At 30.0% G+C, this 19,070-nt stretch overlaps 1 protein-coding gene across 1 annotated transcript; it reads right to left on the reverse strand.

Moving 5' to 3' along the window:
* Positions 1–139: 139 nt before the first annotated feature.
* Positions 140–4,268, reverse strand: LOC132615312 (hyoscyamine 6-dioxygenase-like). The gene is made up of 4 exons (XM_060329892.1): positions 4,043–4,268; positions 2,911–3,161; positions 1,664–1,982; positions 140–642 (listed from the first exon to the last, which is right to left on the reverse strand). Exons 1-4 carry the CDS (start codon positions 4,235–4,237, stop codon positions 397–399), a joined length of 1,011 nt encoding a protein of 336 aa, XP_060185875.1. The 5' UTR covers positions 4,238–4,268; the 3' UTR covers positions 140–396.
* Between the last annotated feature and the right edge of the window lie 14,802 nt (positions 4,269–19,070).

Genomic DNA, 19,070 nt, shown 5'->3' on the forward strand with positions numbered 1-19,070 from the left:
TTTACTTTATAAAAATAAATTTATCGAGGTAAGTTGAATTGATTTGGTATAAACATCCCGTGAGAATAAGTATCAACCCCATCTTTGTCGGTTTAACTTCAAAAACATTGAAATGCTTATATATAATTGACACATAAAGGGTTTTATTATATAGTACATCACAAGAATTTACATGAGCCAAGACTAGATACAACCTAAATGAGGGCTCTTCTTTGAGGTGCAACTTTGCTACAATTGACAAGGTAAATTAAGGTACAAAAACAAACCATACATAACATGTTTTTTGACAAATTACTCCAATTATGTGACCATAGTAGTATAGTACCACCCACCATACATATTTTACAACAATCTTTTTTTCTTCTTCACACATGAGCATGTAAATACAAGTAAAAGCTAAGGTTTGTTCCTAAAATGGTTGAGTGCAAGTTGAGCATCACATTTAGCCCCAGCAGAAAATGCTTTAAAGAATTCTGGATAAGTAAAGGCTCTGAACACCGGTTCATTGTGAACCAAAGCAGTGGCCGGTTTTATTAAAGACTCGGGTGATGGACCGAGAAACACACCAATTGTGGTTCGAGCCTCTTTCGGGTGTGTGACCACGCGATGAACCGGAGTTATGAACCTGTCATTGCTTATTACCTGCACAAAAATTAATGGTAAAATCTCCCCACTTTTCTATATTTTATTTCTGTTATTCATCATTTTTTATGTGAAGAAATTTTAAACTTTTAATGCATTACAATAGCCTTAAGGTCATTTTAAACGGAAGAAGAATTTTTTAACATTCTTTTTTTACCTAACACATTGTAGACGACTTATTATTGTTTAAATATGTCTATCCAAATTTATAGCTATTTTAAAAAAAAAAAAAAAACATATTAAACAAGAACAATATACTCTGTATAATTCCACAAGTGAGATCTGAAGAGGATAGGAGGTAAGCAGACATTACCCGTATCTTTGTGGGTAGGGTAAGAAGTATTATTCAACCCTTCACACTTATCGAGGCTGAGTAGTCAAACAGGCTCTTAAGGTGCATTTGGTATGGAGGAAAATATTTTTCAGGGAATATTTTTAATTTTCCTTTATATATTTGGTTGGTCAAATAGTTTGGAACATATTTTTACTAGGAAACAATTTTCTAAAAATAAAGAAAATGAATTCTCCGATGGAAGGAGAGGAAACAAGTTGCATATGCGGTATTCTATGTTAAACCCACCACTCCCAACCCCTCATCCCCTCACCCCCCCTTTCCTTCCGAAATCCACTCCTGAAGTCACCCCCCCCCCCCCCCAGCCCCCCTCGCAAGCAACTCCTCACCTCCCACCCCCTCTCCCGCTCCTCATCCCAACCCGCCACTCCCAACCCCTCATCCCCTCACCCCCACCCACCCACCCCACCTTTAGTCCCATAGTATTCGTATTTGTCTAAATTATGTATAATTAATGTTTTTAGGACAATATTTTTGTTCACTTAGTGACCACCAGAAGATAAGTAAGAAACTTATTCATATTTTTTTAAAATCATATTACTTTATACCAAACACACCCTTATTCCTCTTATATTTGATCATTGACAAATGTAACTAACCTCTAAAAAGATCCAACCTTTTGAAACCCAACAAAACATCAAATTTCGTACAATTATCACAGGAAAGTACCTTCAATTGTAGACCAGGAATAACAATTATAGCATGAGGATCAGGGTGAACACCTATCCACTGACCATCCTGAAGTATCTGAAGTCCAGGGACATCACATTGGTGAAGCAATGTTATGAGATTTGGATCAGAATGTACTGGCATTCCAAGTGTTAAACTTGGATCAGGGCATGGGATATGATGATTAACAGATAGCAAATGAGTTTTACTCAATTCCCCTTCAAAGTACCCTGAATTTAGTCCTAATCCTTTACATATCATATCCAAAATCTTGTAAAGTAGCTTCCTTGTTGCTATTGAATACTCACCCACCACTTCTCTGCCAAAAAAAAAAGAAGAATATATGCTTTAAGTAAATGTAAATGTATGTACGTAACATTAGTTGTGATGTGTTTCTCTTCACGTATTTGCATTTTTTAATAGAAAAAAAATCATTTTTAATGCTTAAAATTTCAAATGTAACATTTTTTTTATCAATTAGACAAGTGCAAGCAATTTTATTTTTAGCATATAAAAAGTGTGTAGTAAGATTTAACAACTTATGCTACAAAAAGGCAGTTCTAGAACGTTATATAAAAATTTATCATTTAATTTAGTTATGTTAAAGGAAATAAGGGAGGTGAACGTAATATTCTAAATCTCAAAGGAGATTTGTGTGATAAATACATACCTGGAGGGAGGTTTCTGAAATTATCCCTTAATAATAATTGGTTAAAAAATTATTATACAAAAGAAATTAAAATAAGAGAGGTAAACATAGCCACAAAGAAGGTAAGTTAAATAAGATCAAACTTGAGGGGAGGTTTATGTAATTTTTCATTTAGCTTTTTGTCTATAATGATTTTGTTGATATATTACTCTAACTTAAGTGACTTTATTGATATGAAACAAACATAAGTAACTTTGATAGTGAATTTGCTAAAGTTGAATGACCTTTTAAGTTATTCACTCTCTGATAAATGCTATGATATTTGTGTGCTTGTAAAACTTTTGAAACTTATGACTTTAAACATGCCATGATATTTGTGTTATTATGAAAAATATTTAATAAAAGGTTAATTGGCAAGTGTAAAATTAATTGTTTTCAAATTTAGAAGTGGATAATTCTTTTTACAACGAACTAAAAAAAATGTTGTCACACGAACTCAAACGGATGAAGTATTCTATATATATATATATAAGTGATATTCTTTACTAAACAAATTAAAAAGAACACATAAATTAAAGCAGAGAGACATATATATTACCGATATTTGGTGGGCTTATCAGGCCATGACTGAATGTACTCCTCTAAAGGATGGCAACGATGAGTAAGATTATCTCTCCAGTAGTGTAAATCTTCAGTGTCATATGCTAAAGTGCTAGAATAAATCCTGCAGCTTTTGTGGATGTCATTTGAGTAAAATTTTGTCTTGTATTCACCTGGCAATTTGAAGAACTCCTTGTACATATTCATTGTATCATCCATTAGATTTTCACATACTCCATGGTTTAACACCTGCACATAATAAGCAAAATAATAGAATTACTTGTTCATCCTTAATTAAAAGTCTCTAATTCGAGTCCTAGATATGAAATTGTCTTTGATAGAGAGCGTTTTACTTCCAATATTGGACTTCCTATCCACTAGAGGAGGATTTTCCTTGCCATAATTAGCAGACAGCAGTGTCACGAGACATCGTTTCGTCGAACTTTTTTTTAAAAAAAAAATATGCATATGTAGATAATTAGCAAAATGAAAATATTGAAGATAATTAAAGGGTGCAAGACTGAACGGCCAACCCCCTACAATATTAGGAGCAATAAAACCAATTAAACTAGAAGTCGTTCTTAGGCAACTTGGTCTATATAAATGGAATAATTACAGTCAAATACCATTCAGCCATCTAGTTTACAGAATATGTACACAATGTATAAGTAGTGTACAGTTTATACATATAATATACATATTTATACATATAATATACGTACATATACATACCTATACACAACATATATAGCCGAAGTGTATAGGTAGTGTATACTTCAGCTGTGTTTGGTAAACTAGTTGGCCGACAGGTATATTTACGTAATTTTTCAATATATAGATATCCTTAACCCTAGTACGCGAAGTTTATTTCTTCGTGTATTGTGTGTTTTATCGACTTTAGGTGTGTTTTTCTATCGAAATGTCATAGTCATAGTCAAAGAAACTGCTTATTTGAAAGTTAAAAGCGTTCTGAAAGAGAATTATTGAAGCAACCTTAAAACTCTAGGTTTGAAAAACTACTCATTTGTTAACGAAAAATCATGCATACACCGCCGCAGTCACAATTCATAGACACAAACAATGCTTGACTGAAAAAAAAATTAAGTAGAAAAAAAGAAATTAAATTGTACCTGAAAGAATCCAAATTCTTGGCATGCTCTAATAACTTGCTGGATTGTATCATCTGGATGATTGTGGGCCAAGTCTATGAGTGGTGTGTCATTGAAAATAGGAAATTCAAGCTTCCCTGGTCTACTTTCGGGTGGGAAAATATATGTTTTAGGCACAGATTCAACATTTGACCAATTTGAAATCAAGATTTCCATTTTCTTTGTTTTCAATTTTCTCTTCAAAAAGATACTTCGAATTCTGTTGTGTGTTTGATCTATTTGTAATTAGATGATATGTATATATAACACGAGCACTCAATTGCTGTTTTTAATTAAGGGATAGTACTATATATATATATATATATATATATATATATATATATATATATATATATATATATATATATATATATATTGAACAAATGATTTTATTGTTTTTAATTAAGGAATAGTACTATATATACAAATTTGTACTTAGATGACATGTATAAATAAAACCAGCAGTTTAGATTATAGTGCATCTATGTGTATGTAGTTGTCTTTGAATACTGATTATATATATATATTATGTTCAAAACACGATTAATATAACATTGTAGTTTGTGCTCCGTATCTAAAATTTTATTATATTAATGTTTGCTACGAATACAAAATTGGCAAATTTATTAATATTTTTTAAAAGAGAAGACTTGTTTAAAAGAAAACTATTTTTTTCTCTTTGAGATAAAACAATAGCAATATTTAAGCATCAGTTGATACTTTCAATTTTAATTCGATTAATTTAAAGGTGTAAAATACTTATTATTTTTTATCAAATTTTGATTTGGATAATTCTAATTCCAATTATTAAATTAATTTTACATGTTTAAAACGAAACAAAGTAGAAATTGATTTTCTATTTAAACGAAGAAATACTATTTTTTAATTTTTGGTAAATATTCTCGGTTTAGCTCATTTTACTTGTCATGTTGTCTTTTGGATGGTTTTTTAAGAAAACGTCGATTAGAATTATAATTTGACTAATTTACCTTATTCATTATTTGATCTCCATTTTATATATTTTTTTACGACATTAATCTCTTTTCACATTTATTAGAGTAAGAATAAAAATAAAAAAGTAATTAAGTTCTATCTTATTTTAAAATATAAATATTTTAAGTATATTTATTTTAGTGAACATAACAAATAAATGACATGGCGGAATAGCAAATATAACAGTTTAATATCTAGATTAGATCTCAGGCTAATATAAAAAAAGAAAGAAAATTGTATGGTTTGACTACTTAACTTTTTGAACGAAAGTAATTTCATTTGCTCCCACTAATGGATTGATACGCATGTGGCAATGAATCTATCATTATTGACTTAATGAGATACTTTGGAAATTACATGAATATTGTTTGATTTTTTAATATGAAGCGCACTTTTTTTTTTTACATTATTAATTTGCATTATTTTTATGCATATATATATATATATATATATATATATATATATATATATATATATATATATATATATATATATATACATACTATTTTCAAAACACGATTAATATAACATTGTAGTTTGTACTCCGTATTTAAAACTTTAGTATATTAGTGATTACTACGAATACAAAGTCTGCACTTTTTTTTTACATTAGTTTTTTTTTTAATATGGGGTTCACTTTTTTTTTTTTTTTTTAATATTGCTTGATGTTGTTTAGTGTGAGGTCCACCCTTTATGTGGTGCAGTTTTTTTTTTTTTTGACATTATTAGTTTGTACTATTTTTATGCATATAATATATATACATATACTATGTTCAAAACACGATTAATATAGCATTGTAGTTTGTGCTCCGTATCTAAAACTTTATTATATATATATATATATATTTACTATGGGGTGCACTTTTGTTTTTGATATTATTAATTTGCACTATTTTTATGCATATATATATATATATATTAGAATTATGGGGCCCACATTTTTTTTTTGCACTTTTTTTTATATTGTTTGTTTTTTTTTAATATGGGATTCATTTATATATATATATATATTGCTTGATGTTGTCAATATGAGATACTCTGTTCAAAACACGATTAATATAACATTGTAGTTTGTGCTCCGTATTTAAAACTTTAGTATATTAGTGTTTACTACGAATACAAAGTCTGCATTTTTTTTTTACATTAGTTTTTTTTTTTAATATGGGGTTCACTTTTTTTTATATATATATTGCTTGATTTTGTCGGGGGTCCACTTTTTTTTTTACAGTGAGTTTGGAGATGGTGGATTCCACTTTTTTTTTTTTTTTGTCTTTTACTTGATGTTGTTTAGTATGAGGTCCACCCTTTATGGGGTGTCGTTTTTTTTTTTTTTTTGACATTATTAGTTTGTACTATTTTTATGCATATAATATATATACATATACTATGTTCAAAACACGATTAATATAACATTGTATTTGTGCTCCGTATCTAAAACTTTATTATATATATATATATATATATATATATATATTAGAATTATAGGGCCCACAATATTTTTTTTGCACTATTGTTTTTGACATTGTTTGTTTTTTTAATATGTGATTCACTTTCTTTTTTTATATATATATATTGCTTGATGTTGTCAATATGAGATACTATGTTCAAAACACGATTAATATAACATTGTAGTTTGTGCTCCATATTTAAAACTTTATTATATTTCTACTATTAAGAAGAGCCGGTTGGGCTAAAAAAAATTTATTTTTTATATATCGCTTGATTTTGTCAATATGGGATACTATGTTCAAAACACGATTAATATAAGTTCCTAGTTTGTGCTCCGTATTTAAAACTTTATTATATTAGTGTTTGCTACGAATACACACGTGGCAATGAATCCATAATTATTGACTTAATGAGATACTTTGAAAATTACATGAATATTGTTTGATTTTTTAATACGGGGTGCACTTTTTTTTGACATTATTAATTTGCACTATTTTTATGCATATATATACACACACACACACACACACACACACATATATATATATATATTAGAATTATGGGGCCCACAAATTTTTTTGCACTTTTTTTTTACATGGTTTGTTTTTTTAATATGGGATTCATTTTTTTTTTTATATATATATTGCTTGATTTGTCAATATGGGATATTATGTTCAAACACAATTAATATAACATTGTAGTTTGTGCTCCGTATAAAATTTTATTATATTTCTACTATTAAGAAGAGCCGGTTGGGCTCACTTTTTTTTTTTTTTTATATATATCGCTTGATTTTGTCAATATGGGATACTATGTTCAAAACACGATTAATATAACATTGTAGTTTGTGCGCCGTATTTAAAACTTTATTATATTAGTGTTTGCTACGAATACGCACGTGGCAATGAATCCATCATTATTGACTTAATGAGATACTTTGAAAATTACATGAATATTGTTTGATTTTTTAATATTGAGATACTATGTTCAAAACACGATTAATATAATATTGTAATTTGTGCGCTGTATTTAAAACTTTATTATATTAGTGTTTGCTACGAATACGCACGTGGCAATGAATCCATCATTATTGACTTAATGAGATACTTTGAAAATTACATGAATATTGTTTGATTTTTTAATATGGGGTGCACTTTTTTTTTGACATTATTAATTTGCACTATTTTTTTAATATTAGTTGTTGTTTAATATATATGGGGCCCACAATTTTTTAAAAAAAAAAATGGAACGGATATATATATATATACCATAGAATTGTGGGGCCCACAATTTTTTTTTTATATTAGTTGCTGTTTAAGATATATGGGTGGGATTTTTTTTATATTATTTGTTGTTTAAGATATATGGGTGGGGCCCACAATTTTTTTTTAATTAAATTGGACGACGATTGGAAACGGACGACGAAAAGTGAGTTGGAACTCACTCTTCTATATAGTACTAAACTATTTTTTTAATATTAGTTGTTGTTTAATATATATGGGGTCCACAATTTTTTTTCACAATTTTTTTTTTATATTGGTTGTTGTTTAAGATATATGGGTGGGAATTTTTTTAATATTATTTATTGTTTAAGATATATGAGTGGGGCCCATAATTTTTTTTTTAATTAAATTGGATGACGATCGGAAACGGACGACGAAAAGTGAGTTGGAACTCACACTTCTATATAGTACTAATGAGAACTCAAATTATTGCGATTATTTTTATTAAGAGATAGTACTATATGTACAAATTAACAAATGATTTTGTTGTTTTTAATTATGTAATAGTACTATATATACAAACAAAAGAGATATCAATTTCAAGATGTGAGGACAAGGGCAATGTTAGAGATATATCGAGCTTTTAGATTCCATGAGCCTTGTTTGGAACAAGTAGGGGAGTTGCATTATTAGTAGCAGTGTTTTAAGAGGCGGGGGCGAGGTGAGGGGTTTTGGGCAGCACAGGCTTGGCGTAAGTCCCGAGACACGGGGGTGTAAGTCCCATAGATCTACAGGGTGTATGTTTCATATATCTTCAATTTATAATTTTATTACTAAAAAATAAGTAAATGTAAAGTTTTCGTTAAAATTCTGCAAATAAATCACTAATAATATAAAAAGGTTTATTATAATTATTATTTGATAAAGATAACAACACAAAAAATTATAATAGCCTAGATAATCTTTGAAATGAAATCTTCATCACTTTATCATCAATCTCCAGATCTATTAGTCTTTCCCACCCTCAACTAATATTTGCACTGACTTTTATTTATATATTCAAAGAAGGAGAATGGCAAAAAGTGTAAGAGCAATGACAAAAAATGGATGAAGTTGCTTCAGGAATATAATGCTACAAAATCTCTATCATATAAATTTCAGACATAATTATCTAAAAAAATTATTAATGACAATGCTATTTTCTATGGGAGTTGCTTTCTTTTTTTTATGTATTTTAAGAAAAATCACTATAACATGATAACATAAAGTATAAATATCATTACACCAATAATAAAAATCATAATCTAAAATTACTTTTAAAACAATAAACATTAAATTTAACGCCCCGGACATACACCTTTACGCCCGGGGCTTACGCTTTTGCTCCCGAGACTTACACCCCAATTTATAGGGCGTACGCCCTATAGATCTACACTTTTCATTTACGCCTCGGAGCGTTTTTGGTACGCCCCGCCTCGGAACTGGCCCCGAAAACGCCTCTGAAAACACTGATTAGAAGAGTAAATTTCAATTTATTTTAACGGTGGGGAAACAATATCCTCTCCATCTTTTGAATGAGACCAATTGCTGGAAAACATTTGAGATGATAATGCTAAAGAAAAAACATTATATATACAAACAAAAGAGATGTCAATTTGAAGATGTGAGGACAAGGGCATTGTCAGAGATATATCGAGCTTTTAGATTCCTTGAGCATTGTTTGGAACAAGTAGGGGAGTTGCATTATTAGAAGAGTAAATTTCAATTTATTTTAATTGTTGGAAACCAATATCCTCTCCATCTTTCGAATGAGACCAATTGTTGGAAAATATTTGAGATGATAATGCTAAAGAAAAACACTTAATCAACAATCAAGATTCAAGACACAACTATTAGTAATAAAAGAAGAGACGAAGTTTTTAAAAAGTAACAGTTTGAACCATTGGAAACTAGATTTGTAGGACTATAATTTGAATATAAAATTCATGCCCATATATCCTGAGACTTATATCTTTGAGGTTAGCTCTTATTTCACTTTGGACATATTTTTCAATTAGCACTTCCAAATCACTTATCCCTACTTTCAAATACACCCCTAATACGTCTCACTTATATTTTCAAGTTCGAATAATTTCTTTAAAGCTATTAACTTTCGTTTACATGAAAAACAAAATATTTATAGCACACTTTAGCGTTCATTGAGAACTTGGGATTTAGGAGCTTGTAACTTTACAAAATATTTACAAAGCCACCAATTGTAAGAAATTCACCAAAAACGATATATGTATATCCGAGTTATCAAAGGTCACCGGCACATGCTTTATGATATCTCAACATCTCCATTCATCTTTGTAGTTGTTTCACCGAAGAAATTAAGCTGGTAGTAAGTTTTCACCATGTTATTTAAATTATACCTTGTTTTTCAAAATTGTTTGAATTGTAATCGCAATTCGAAAACTTCAGACAAAAGGTTGATGTTAATCTTACAAGTTGTTCCATGGAAAGGCAGTTTCCACCCTCTTATTTAAGTTATATTCCGTTTTTCAAATTATTAAATTATAGCCGATATTTGAAAACTTCAAACAAAAATATTGATGCTCCTCATCCTTATTCAATTCCAATCATATAAGTCTGAAGTTTTTAGAAAGCAAAACTTCAACCGCGTATGTCTGAAGTTCTGATGAAAATATTTGAAGTTTGGCACAAGCAATATGTCAAACTTCAGACATTTTATAACTTCAGACCCGTATATGTCTGAATTTTGTAACTTTAGACGTGTATATTTTCAACTTCAGATAAGTTGATATTAGTTTTAAAGTGGCTTAACTTACAAAAATTTATATACTTCGGCTATGGCTTAAATAGCCGTCCTCAAATAGGCTATATGTTCACTTGCCCCAATTCCATGGCCAAACCACTCAAATCTAACCCATTATTTTGGGTGACTATTTCTCAGTTTATGGGATCTTATTGGGCCAGAGAAATTTAGGCTTCATCCATCAAGTAATAAGTGGCACAGTTTGTTGTATCCAACCAAACAAGTAGAAGTAGGCCACTTCTGCTATCCATTTTGAAGGTTTCCTTTCCTTTTAAGGACGGTTGCCGATGATTATCACCTGATCACGTATAAATTATCAATGTATAGAAGTTAAGCTCGTAAATGATTGGTTCTTAGTGATTAGAAAATCAACAATGATTTCCTAGCAGCATGATTTGAATTCTCAAACTTATAGATTGGAAGTGAAATTGATTTCTTGTAATATGATTTATGTGCCATTCTGCTTTGATATTATTGTTTGCTTCCCGCTTATTTAAGGTATTTTGATTTGCATTTAAGTGAGTTAGAAATTTTTTATTATGTGTCACACAATTGACGCTAGTTGTGTGAGGTTTTTTTTTTTTTTTTTCTCCAAAGTTCATGGACCCAAATTTTACACATTTGAGTCCATTTTTATGCAAGTAATTATACGGTTTGTTCTTGAAATGGACTGGTCTTTAATTTTTGTCCTTCAAATGGGCTGGTCTTTAATTTTTGTCCTTCAAAATCAAACTTATGCCTAGGAGACATAAGTTCTTTAAGGGAGCTAGCATAACTTGTGAATATTATGATACGTAACTTATGCCCCTCTAGGCGTAAGTTCGATTTTGAAGGGCTAAAATTAAAGATCAGCCGATTAGAAGGACAAAAATTAAAGACCAACACAAAATAGGGACAAAAGTGCAAAAGACACATTTTTTATGTGAAATTTAAAAAAGTCTCACACAATTACTGTCAGTAATATAAATCACAAAGTAGAAAAATTCAGCAAATTAAAGGAGTTTCGTCAGTAGCTTCAGATCATGACTACTAAGTACTAACTGAAATATCAAAATCAGAGAGAGGCTGAGATCATATCTAATAATAGTCTGATGTATGATGTATTGTTACATAAGCACCTTAACAGCTACAGCTTTAGGAATTTCATTTTCCAGGTAATTCCGTGCTTAACATGCATACTATTTCAGGCTTTTTGTTCGTGTCCTAAAGAGACGTTGCATATTGAGTAACACCTTTTTTTTTAATGACGGTGGTATCCACGTCAATTTGTGTGTACACTTCAACTATTTAACCGACATTTGATACCTACCACAAATATAAAAGTATCGAATAACTCTATTCATAAAAAATTAGAGTGATGAAAATAAATCAACAATATTCAATTTAATTACTTGTATGAAAGAATTACTCCTTAATAATAGTGTGTTTGTAATATTAACTTTTATTATCATCCGTATAAATAAATACTCAATATAAAATAAATCGCAAGCATCACAAATTGGTCTCACAGCAATTGGTGATAAAATACTTGGAAAATTTTAGTCAATGTTTTACAAAATTCCTGAATGGTGCTTGACAACTCTTTGCCAGTTACTTCAATGTCTTTTGACACATCACCTAACATGTGTTCATGATTTCAGTAGCCACATACATAAATTGATTAAACACTTATTAAGCCATATGATTGGTCAACAATTAAAATAAATTCCTCAAACTTGGTGCATAGAGAACCTTCTGTGACCCATGTCAAGCTATATATCTTCTTATTAAGAATCTTTTTTATTATTTACTCTTACTTTTTTGGATAATAATATTTTAGTATTTAAATTTTGTTTTTAATCCTCGTGATATATGACTCATCATATTTAATTATTTATTAATTAAAATAGGTATTTTTGATATCTTCATGTAGATAATACATTATTACTTGACCATTTTTAGAATTATATTACTGTCAAATATGAAATAACAATATAAATTTAACATAACAATGATAAATAAGTAGTGGAACGATAAATAAATGTAATAAAATTTGTGAATATTCACAAGCAAAAAGATAAAAAAAAAAATGCACAATGCAATTAATTGAAAATTCAATTTGCTTAGTAAGATATTATAGGAGTCAAATTAAAATTTATCAAACTTTAAAATTATTCAGGTTCAGAGCACCGACAGCAAGACTTTGTGAAATTAAAATGCATGTAGGTCGTTTACTCGTTCATATAAACTTTTTTTTGATTAATTTATGGAGCATTATTGCTTTAGATTAATTTACTAATTACCATCTCCAATGATCTACTTGTTACGGCTATATTACAGCAAAGCAAAACCACACCTTTTTTTTTTTTTTTTTTTAGGTAAAGCTAACACACCCATGTTGGTTGGTAAGCAAAACCACACTGAAGGGGAAGATATAATATAAAATCATCCTATATGTCCCAAAGTTAATCTATCTCCATCATCATTGCTCCCACATTAAAAAAATAATGCAGACATTAATCAACAATAACAATATACCCAGTGAAATTTAATAAAGTAGGGTCTGAAAAGAATAGAGTGTACGCAGACCTTATTTTTATCTTGAAAAGATAGAGAGACTGTGTTCGGTAGACCCACGGCATAAGAACAAACAATTCAAAGAATGATGAAAAAGAAATAACGAATAAACCATGGAAATAAAGTAATACAATAGTTAAAGGACAAAAACCAACAAATATTAACAAAAACGAATTGAAGGGCAAGAAACTACAAGAGTAATACTTACGACTACAAGTATGGAAGGAAATGCAGACATGAATTAAATTTTAGTTTAATTTAAAATGATCAAATAATTACTTACCACGTATTCTAACACTAAGATTAAGCATTGGATCCCACGTTAAAGAAAATAATGCAGAACTTAATTAAGCCGCAGGATATAATTAGCATTAATTAATTAGAATCTAAATTATTTTGGATTGTGGTATCAGTGTTGGATCATAGATGATGAGAATAGAAATATGCCGACCACGCTAATGTTGGTTGAACTGTCCTGGTGCAGTGGTGTGATATCAACTCTTATTTTTTATAATCATTATGTATTTGAAATTTACTGATCTAACTAATTCAAATTTATTTCGTCTAGATCCTCAAAAGGAGCAAAACACTATATATCAAGGAATTCTTTCGTCAATACTTAAACCTGCGACATATAATTAAAAGTATCGGTAACTATCATTTCGATTTCTCATCAATAGTGTTTCAAATGTGGTACATTCAGATAATATAAAATTTAATGATGGTATTAAAATGCTCCCTTTAATTCGTAAATTGAAAATTTTCTTCTACTTTTTCCATGTGGTCCTTTTTTCCCCTTGCTTTCCATCCAGTGTGCAATAGTTTTTTGAGATTCGATTAATTGACGCGTAGTTTTACTCTAAGAGGTAAAGTATTTCATTACAAAAGCAACTCAAAAACTAATCGAATACACAAATTTTCCCGTTTACTTTCAAAAATTTCTCATCCAAATTTTAGTCAAAGTTTAACCAAAACTACAATCCGACTCCCACATATCCTACATATTAATTCTCACCATCAAGAATTGTAGCGGGATAGATAGGATCCTTAATCATTAATCAAAAGTCTCTGATCCGAGTTATGGGAATAGAAAAGACCTTGGTAAGGACCAGGGAGCGTTTTTCAATTTAATGGGTTTTACATGGCGCAAATCCGAATTGATCAGAGGCCTAAAGCGAGTACTAGATACTAGGAAAAAAAATTAAAAAAGCATATCGATTCCCACTTTTCTTTCTTCTGTTTGATTTTTCCTCTTTTAGACATATTATAAGCTATCGATCAATATCATCTGTTTCTATATTTCGTTTGTTATTTGCTAATTAAAATTTAGTTTGGAAAAGGAAAGGATCAGTTTGATTTTGAAAGCTTAACGCGGATGTATAGAATAAATAAATACAAAAATAAGTTGGGCAAATGATTGAGAAAATTATACATACAAGTAATAAATCACAACTAAGTAGATAATGACATTTTACTTAACATGAGAAAATGACCCCCATATTGTTTCGTTTTTCTTTGGTGGCTTTTAGGTACATCATCACGGAAGAAAAACGCAATGGTCCCTTGCCATATTTTTCAAGAAAGTATTTGGTTGTATCCGTCGGGTGTGAACAACGTACTATTATATAGGAAGTAGGTTAAAAAAATAAAAAAAATAAAAAAAGGGAAGTTGCTTATAAGGTATTCTATACTTTTAAGAGTGTGAGATTTTTTCAAATTTTTGTGCGATTTGATTAAAGGTGGACAGTATTATCCGTCGGGTGTGAACAACATACTATTATATAGGAAGTAGGTTTAAAAAAAAAAAAAAAAAAGGGAAGTTGCTTATAAGGTATTCTATACTTTTAAGAGTGTGAGATTTTTTCAAATTTTTGTGCGATTTGATTAAGGGTGGACAGTATTATACCATGTTAAAAGAAAGGTGATTTTAAAAACAACATTGACTTTTGATTATGAAGGTTTATCCATAAGTCTTTTTTGTTTTTGTTTTTCATCCGTTGTCTTGTACTGCATTGGACTATTCCGAGTTCGCTTCGTGTAGGACCCATTCAGGGGAGTGCTCCCTACTAAGGATTTTTTTCATACCTAGTATTTGAACTCAAGACCTCTGATTAAGGGAGAAACGGCTCCATCCGCTGCACCGCATCCTTGATGGTTATCAAGTTAGGGTTAAAAGTTTAAAATCACCTGTTTCCAGTGCATTGGATATAGGTTCATTTAAATATCTTTGGACTGTTCTACTCAACAATATATTTTAGTCAATTTTTCATTCCAACTTGAGGTTGAGGTTTTTTAAGTTTGAAAACAGGTTCTAATCACTTTTAAATAAAACTTTTTTTCCTCCACGAAATTTCAACATTTTAAAAAAATGAAATGCATGTCGAGACGCAACTTTACTTTTTTCCAACTTAATTCTATTTTTTTTTTCCTTTTCAAATAGCCTCAAATGTTTATGCAAATGCCTGCGATATACTCCATACTAGACAATGGCAAGCATGGGCCGGCACGAAAAATGGATTATTTTAGTAATAGAGATAATTATAATTGAGTTAATATAAATAGCATTTGTTAGTCCCATACTTTCAAGTACAAACAAAGTAGTTGAGCACTAGCATAATTAGTGAGTTTCCTGCCTTTTATAGATAAAATAAGGTTTCAAATTCCGCTAGTAGTTGTTTTCTCTTATTCCCTACCTCTCTCCAAATATAATAAAAAGAAAACTTTTAAAATTTACGAACTCAGTCATAATGTTAATGAACTTATTATCATAAAATCCTAAACTATTTATAATTATCTCTTATCTTCTGTATTGTTAGGGAATTGGTCTATCACAAAATAAAAGCAAGCAAGTTACTAAAAATTAATATGGTTTAAGTCCAATAGAATTTTTCTTATTTGTTTGTACAGTTTTTAAAAAAGTCACATAGTTTAAATACGGTGGTAATTCACTAGACTCTTCATTTTAAAATATTTGTCATGTTTCACTTCTCAATATTTTATTAACTAAATCAAATTATATTAATTTAATATTTTAAAGTTAAAATTTAGATATTCAAACTACACAAAAAGTATTATAAGTCGCAACTCTTCCCATATCACTTCAATGATCCATCTTAAAATGTTAGTTAAAATTCCTTTTTAAATGTTTTAAACTATCAATTATTGTGACTTATAGTATCTATTACGTAGTTTTCATATATATGAATTTTATTTAGAAAAGAATTAAATATTTTATGTTCAAATATTTTAAAAATTTAACTCTTGAAATTCAAATTGTGCTACATAAATTTAAAGGGAGGCAGTATATATCCAGTATATAAAGACTTGTTTGTCAAAAAAGAGCCTAAATTTATTGGCACATAGTGGGAAGAATAAGAAAATTGAAGAAAGTAGAATAATGCGGTGAAGTCAGCAAAAAGAAACATTGGCATATGCTTGGAGGCCAGAACAACACGTGTAGACTGACTTAGGGAGTAAAAAGGTGACTGGTAAACCCAACGTATAAAACAATTTACAGCTGATCCAAATTACTAGAATGCCCTCAATCATAATGTAAATGAACTTAAGCAGTCATGTCGATCCAGCATCAAAACCCGCTATTCTATTTAGTAGAAAAATTTCACTTATGGATATATATATGTAACTTTACGTCTATTCGATCTTTAAAGAATATCAGAAGCACCATATTCCCCTGACAATCACATTTGCCATAAATATGCTAAGAGCCCGTTTGGATTGGCTTATAAGTAGCTTATAAGCTCTTTTCAGCTTTTTTGAGTATTTGACTGGCCAGCTTAAAGTCATTTTGTGCTTAAAATAAGCTCAAAAATATAATTGAGCCTATTTGACTTAGCTTATCTAGAGCCTGTTTGGATGAGCTTATGCCTATAAGCTGTTTGCAGCTTATAAGCTAAAAAAATAAGTTGGGGTAGTCTAACTTATTTTTTTTGGCTTATAAGCTGTTTTCAACTTATAAGCTGCTTTAGATAAGCTAAGTCAAATGGGCCCAATTATTTTTTTGAGCTTATACTTTAAGCTGGCCAGTCAAACACTCAAAAAGCTAAAAACAGCTTATAAGCAACTTATAAGCCAATCCAAACGGGCTCCTAAAGCAGCTTATAAGCTGAAAACAGCTTATAAGCTAAAAAAAAAAAAAGTTAGATTACCCAACTTATTTTTTTTAGCTTATAAACTATTTACAGCTTATAGGCATAAGCACATCCAAACAGGCTCTAAATCCTTTGTTGGGTTTTAATAAAAGTTTGTTAGAACAAGTTTCTGGAAAAGTGTTCTGGATACTGGAATTAGAAAGGTTAAGTATTAGATAGTTGTTAAGTTTTGTTCGGTTCTCAAAAATATCTTATTTCTAATTTTTAAATGAAAATGATTCAATTGTATTTTCAAAGACAGAATCTTTATTAAGTTTTGTTTTAAAATATCCACACAAACAGAGAGGTAGCTTTGTATAAAAGCTTACTAACTTTATAGAAAAACTAACGCATGTTCCGCCTATAACGCTTGGTTAAATTTTGATATCTTTAAAGAAAGATATTAACCAATATTTTAAGATATATACCCAGATATAGTATAGTGATTTTTCAGTACATTATCAATGTACTTTTAACATCCATGAATCCATAAACGAGTACTATTTTTGTTAGGTATTTTGTCACGAAAGTTTTCCTTTAATTGCTTATAAATAATCTAATTATATAAATATTTTTGCAATATTAGTAATATAAAATTTAAATTAACAAAAATGTTAACTCTAAGACCGCCCAGTAGAGTTGATAACAGCCATAGCGGAGCTAGAGTGTTAGCTACGTATCCGAATTTCGAACCCCACCTCAATAACTTTAGTTCACACAATATTTGTCTTAAAAAATTATTGAATATATACAAATTATCAATTTAAAACTCAATAACTTAAGACATAAGAATTCATAACTTATAACTTTCAAATTATGAATCCGCCTCTAATTAACAACACAACCAACTCATAAATTATGAAACTTTTTTTTTTCTACTCAATGCTCAATATTTTGTATTGGGACACTAAATTAATTTGAATTCACAATATGTAAAACTTAATAACTGGAAGCATATTCTATCAAACCGTTTTTTTTTAATTCCTAAAACTCGAAGAGACTTCTGACAGTGAATTATGAGTCATTTTTAGCTGTTCATGCACACCAATGCATGCATTATAGATTTAGGATTCGTTTGGTGTGAAGGATAAGTGAAAATAATTTCAAGATAAAATTTTAATGCCTTTTTATTTTATATTTGGTTGAAATAAAAATTTAAAATAACTAATTCTAAAATTATAATCTTATTTTATTCTATCTTAAGGGTGGAATAACTAAGCCCTTATATTGTATCAACAGACATTACACCCATAGTACATCTGTATTCATAATAAACAATAGATTATTAAATAATCACATTATTATACTAATACGAATTTCCTTGTAGGAACCTTCCTTTTCTCTTCTCCTCACTTATATATATGTATTTCCTCTTCAGTCTCTCTTCTATTCACTTTTTAGAGCCCAAAAAGAAAATCTCTCTTCTTCACAAAAAGAAAGAAAGAAAAAACAAAATGGCTTCTTATATCAGAGTTATGCTTTTCTTAGCCTTTTTTGTTGCTACATCCATAGCTCAATCTCCAGCTCCATCACCAAAGATCTCTCCAGCAGCAACACCAACTCCACCTCCGGCAGTATCCCCACCAACAGCAACTCCAACTCCAACTCCGGCACCATCTGCTTCTGCCACGTCGCCATCTCCGTCACCATCTGGTTCTGCCACGTCACCATCTCCATCACCAGCTACTTCTGCGACGTCACCTTCTCCGGCAGGTGGAGTTTCTACTCCGGCCGGATCTCCTGCCGGGGGACCAGGCTCTTCACCGACGGAACAGCCAGCTGACAACAGCCCTAACGCTGCCAACAGGGCGGTGATTGGCGGT

This window comes from Lycium barbarum, chromosome 10 (assembly GCF_019175385.1).
Source record: "Lycium barbarum isolate Lr01 chromosome 10, ASM1917538v2, whole genome shotgun sequence".
NCBI classification, from domain to species: domain Eukaryota; kingdom Viridiplantae; phylum Streptophyta; class Magnoliopsida; order Solanales; family Solanaceae; genus Lycium; species Lycium barbarum.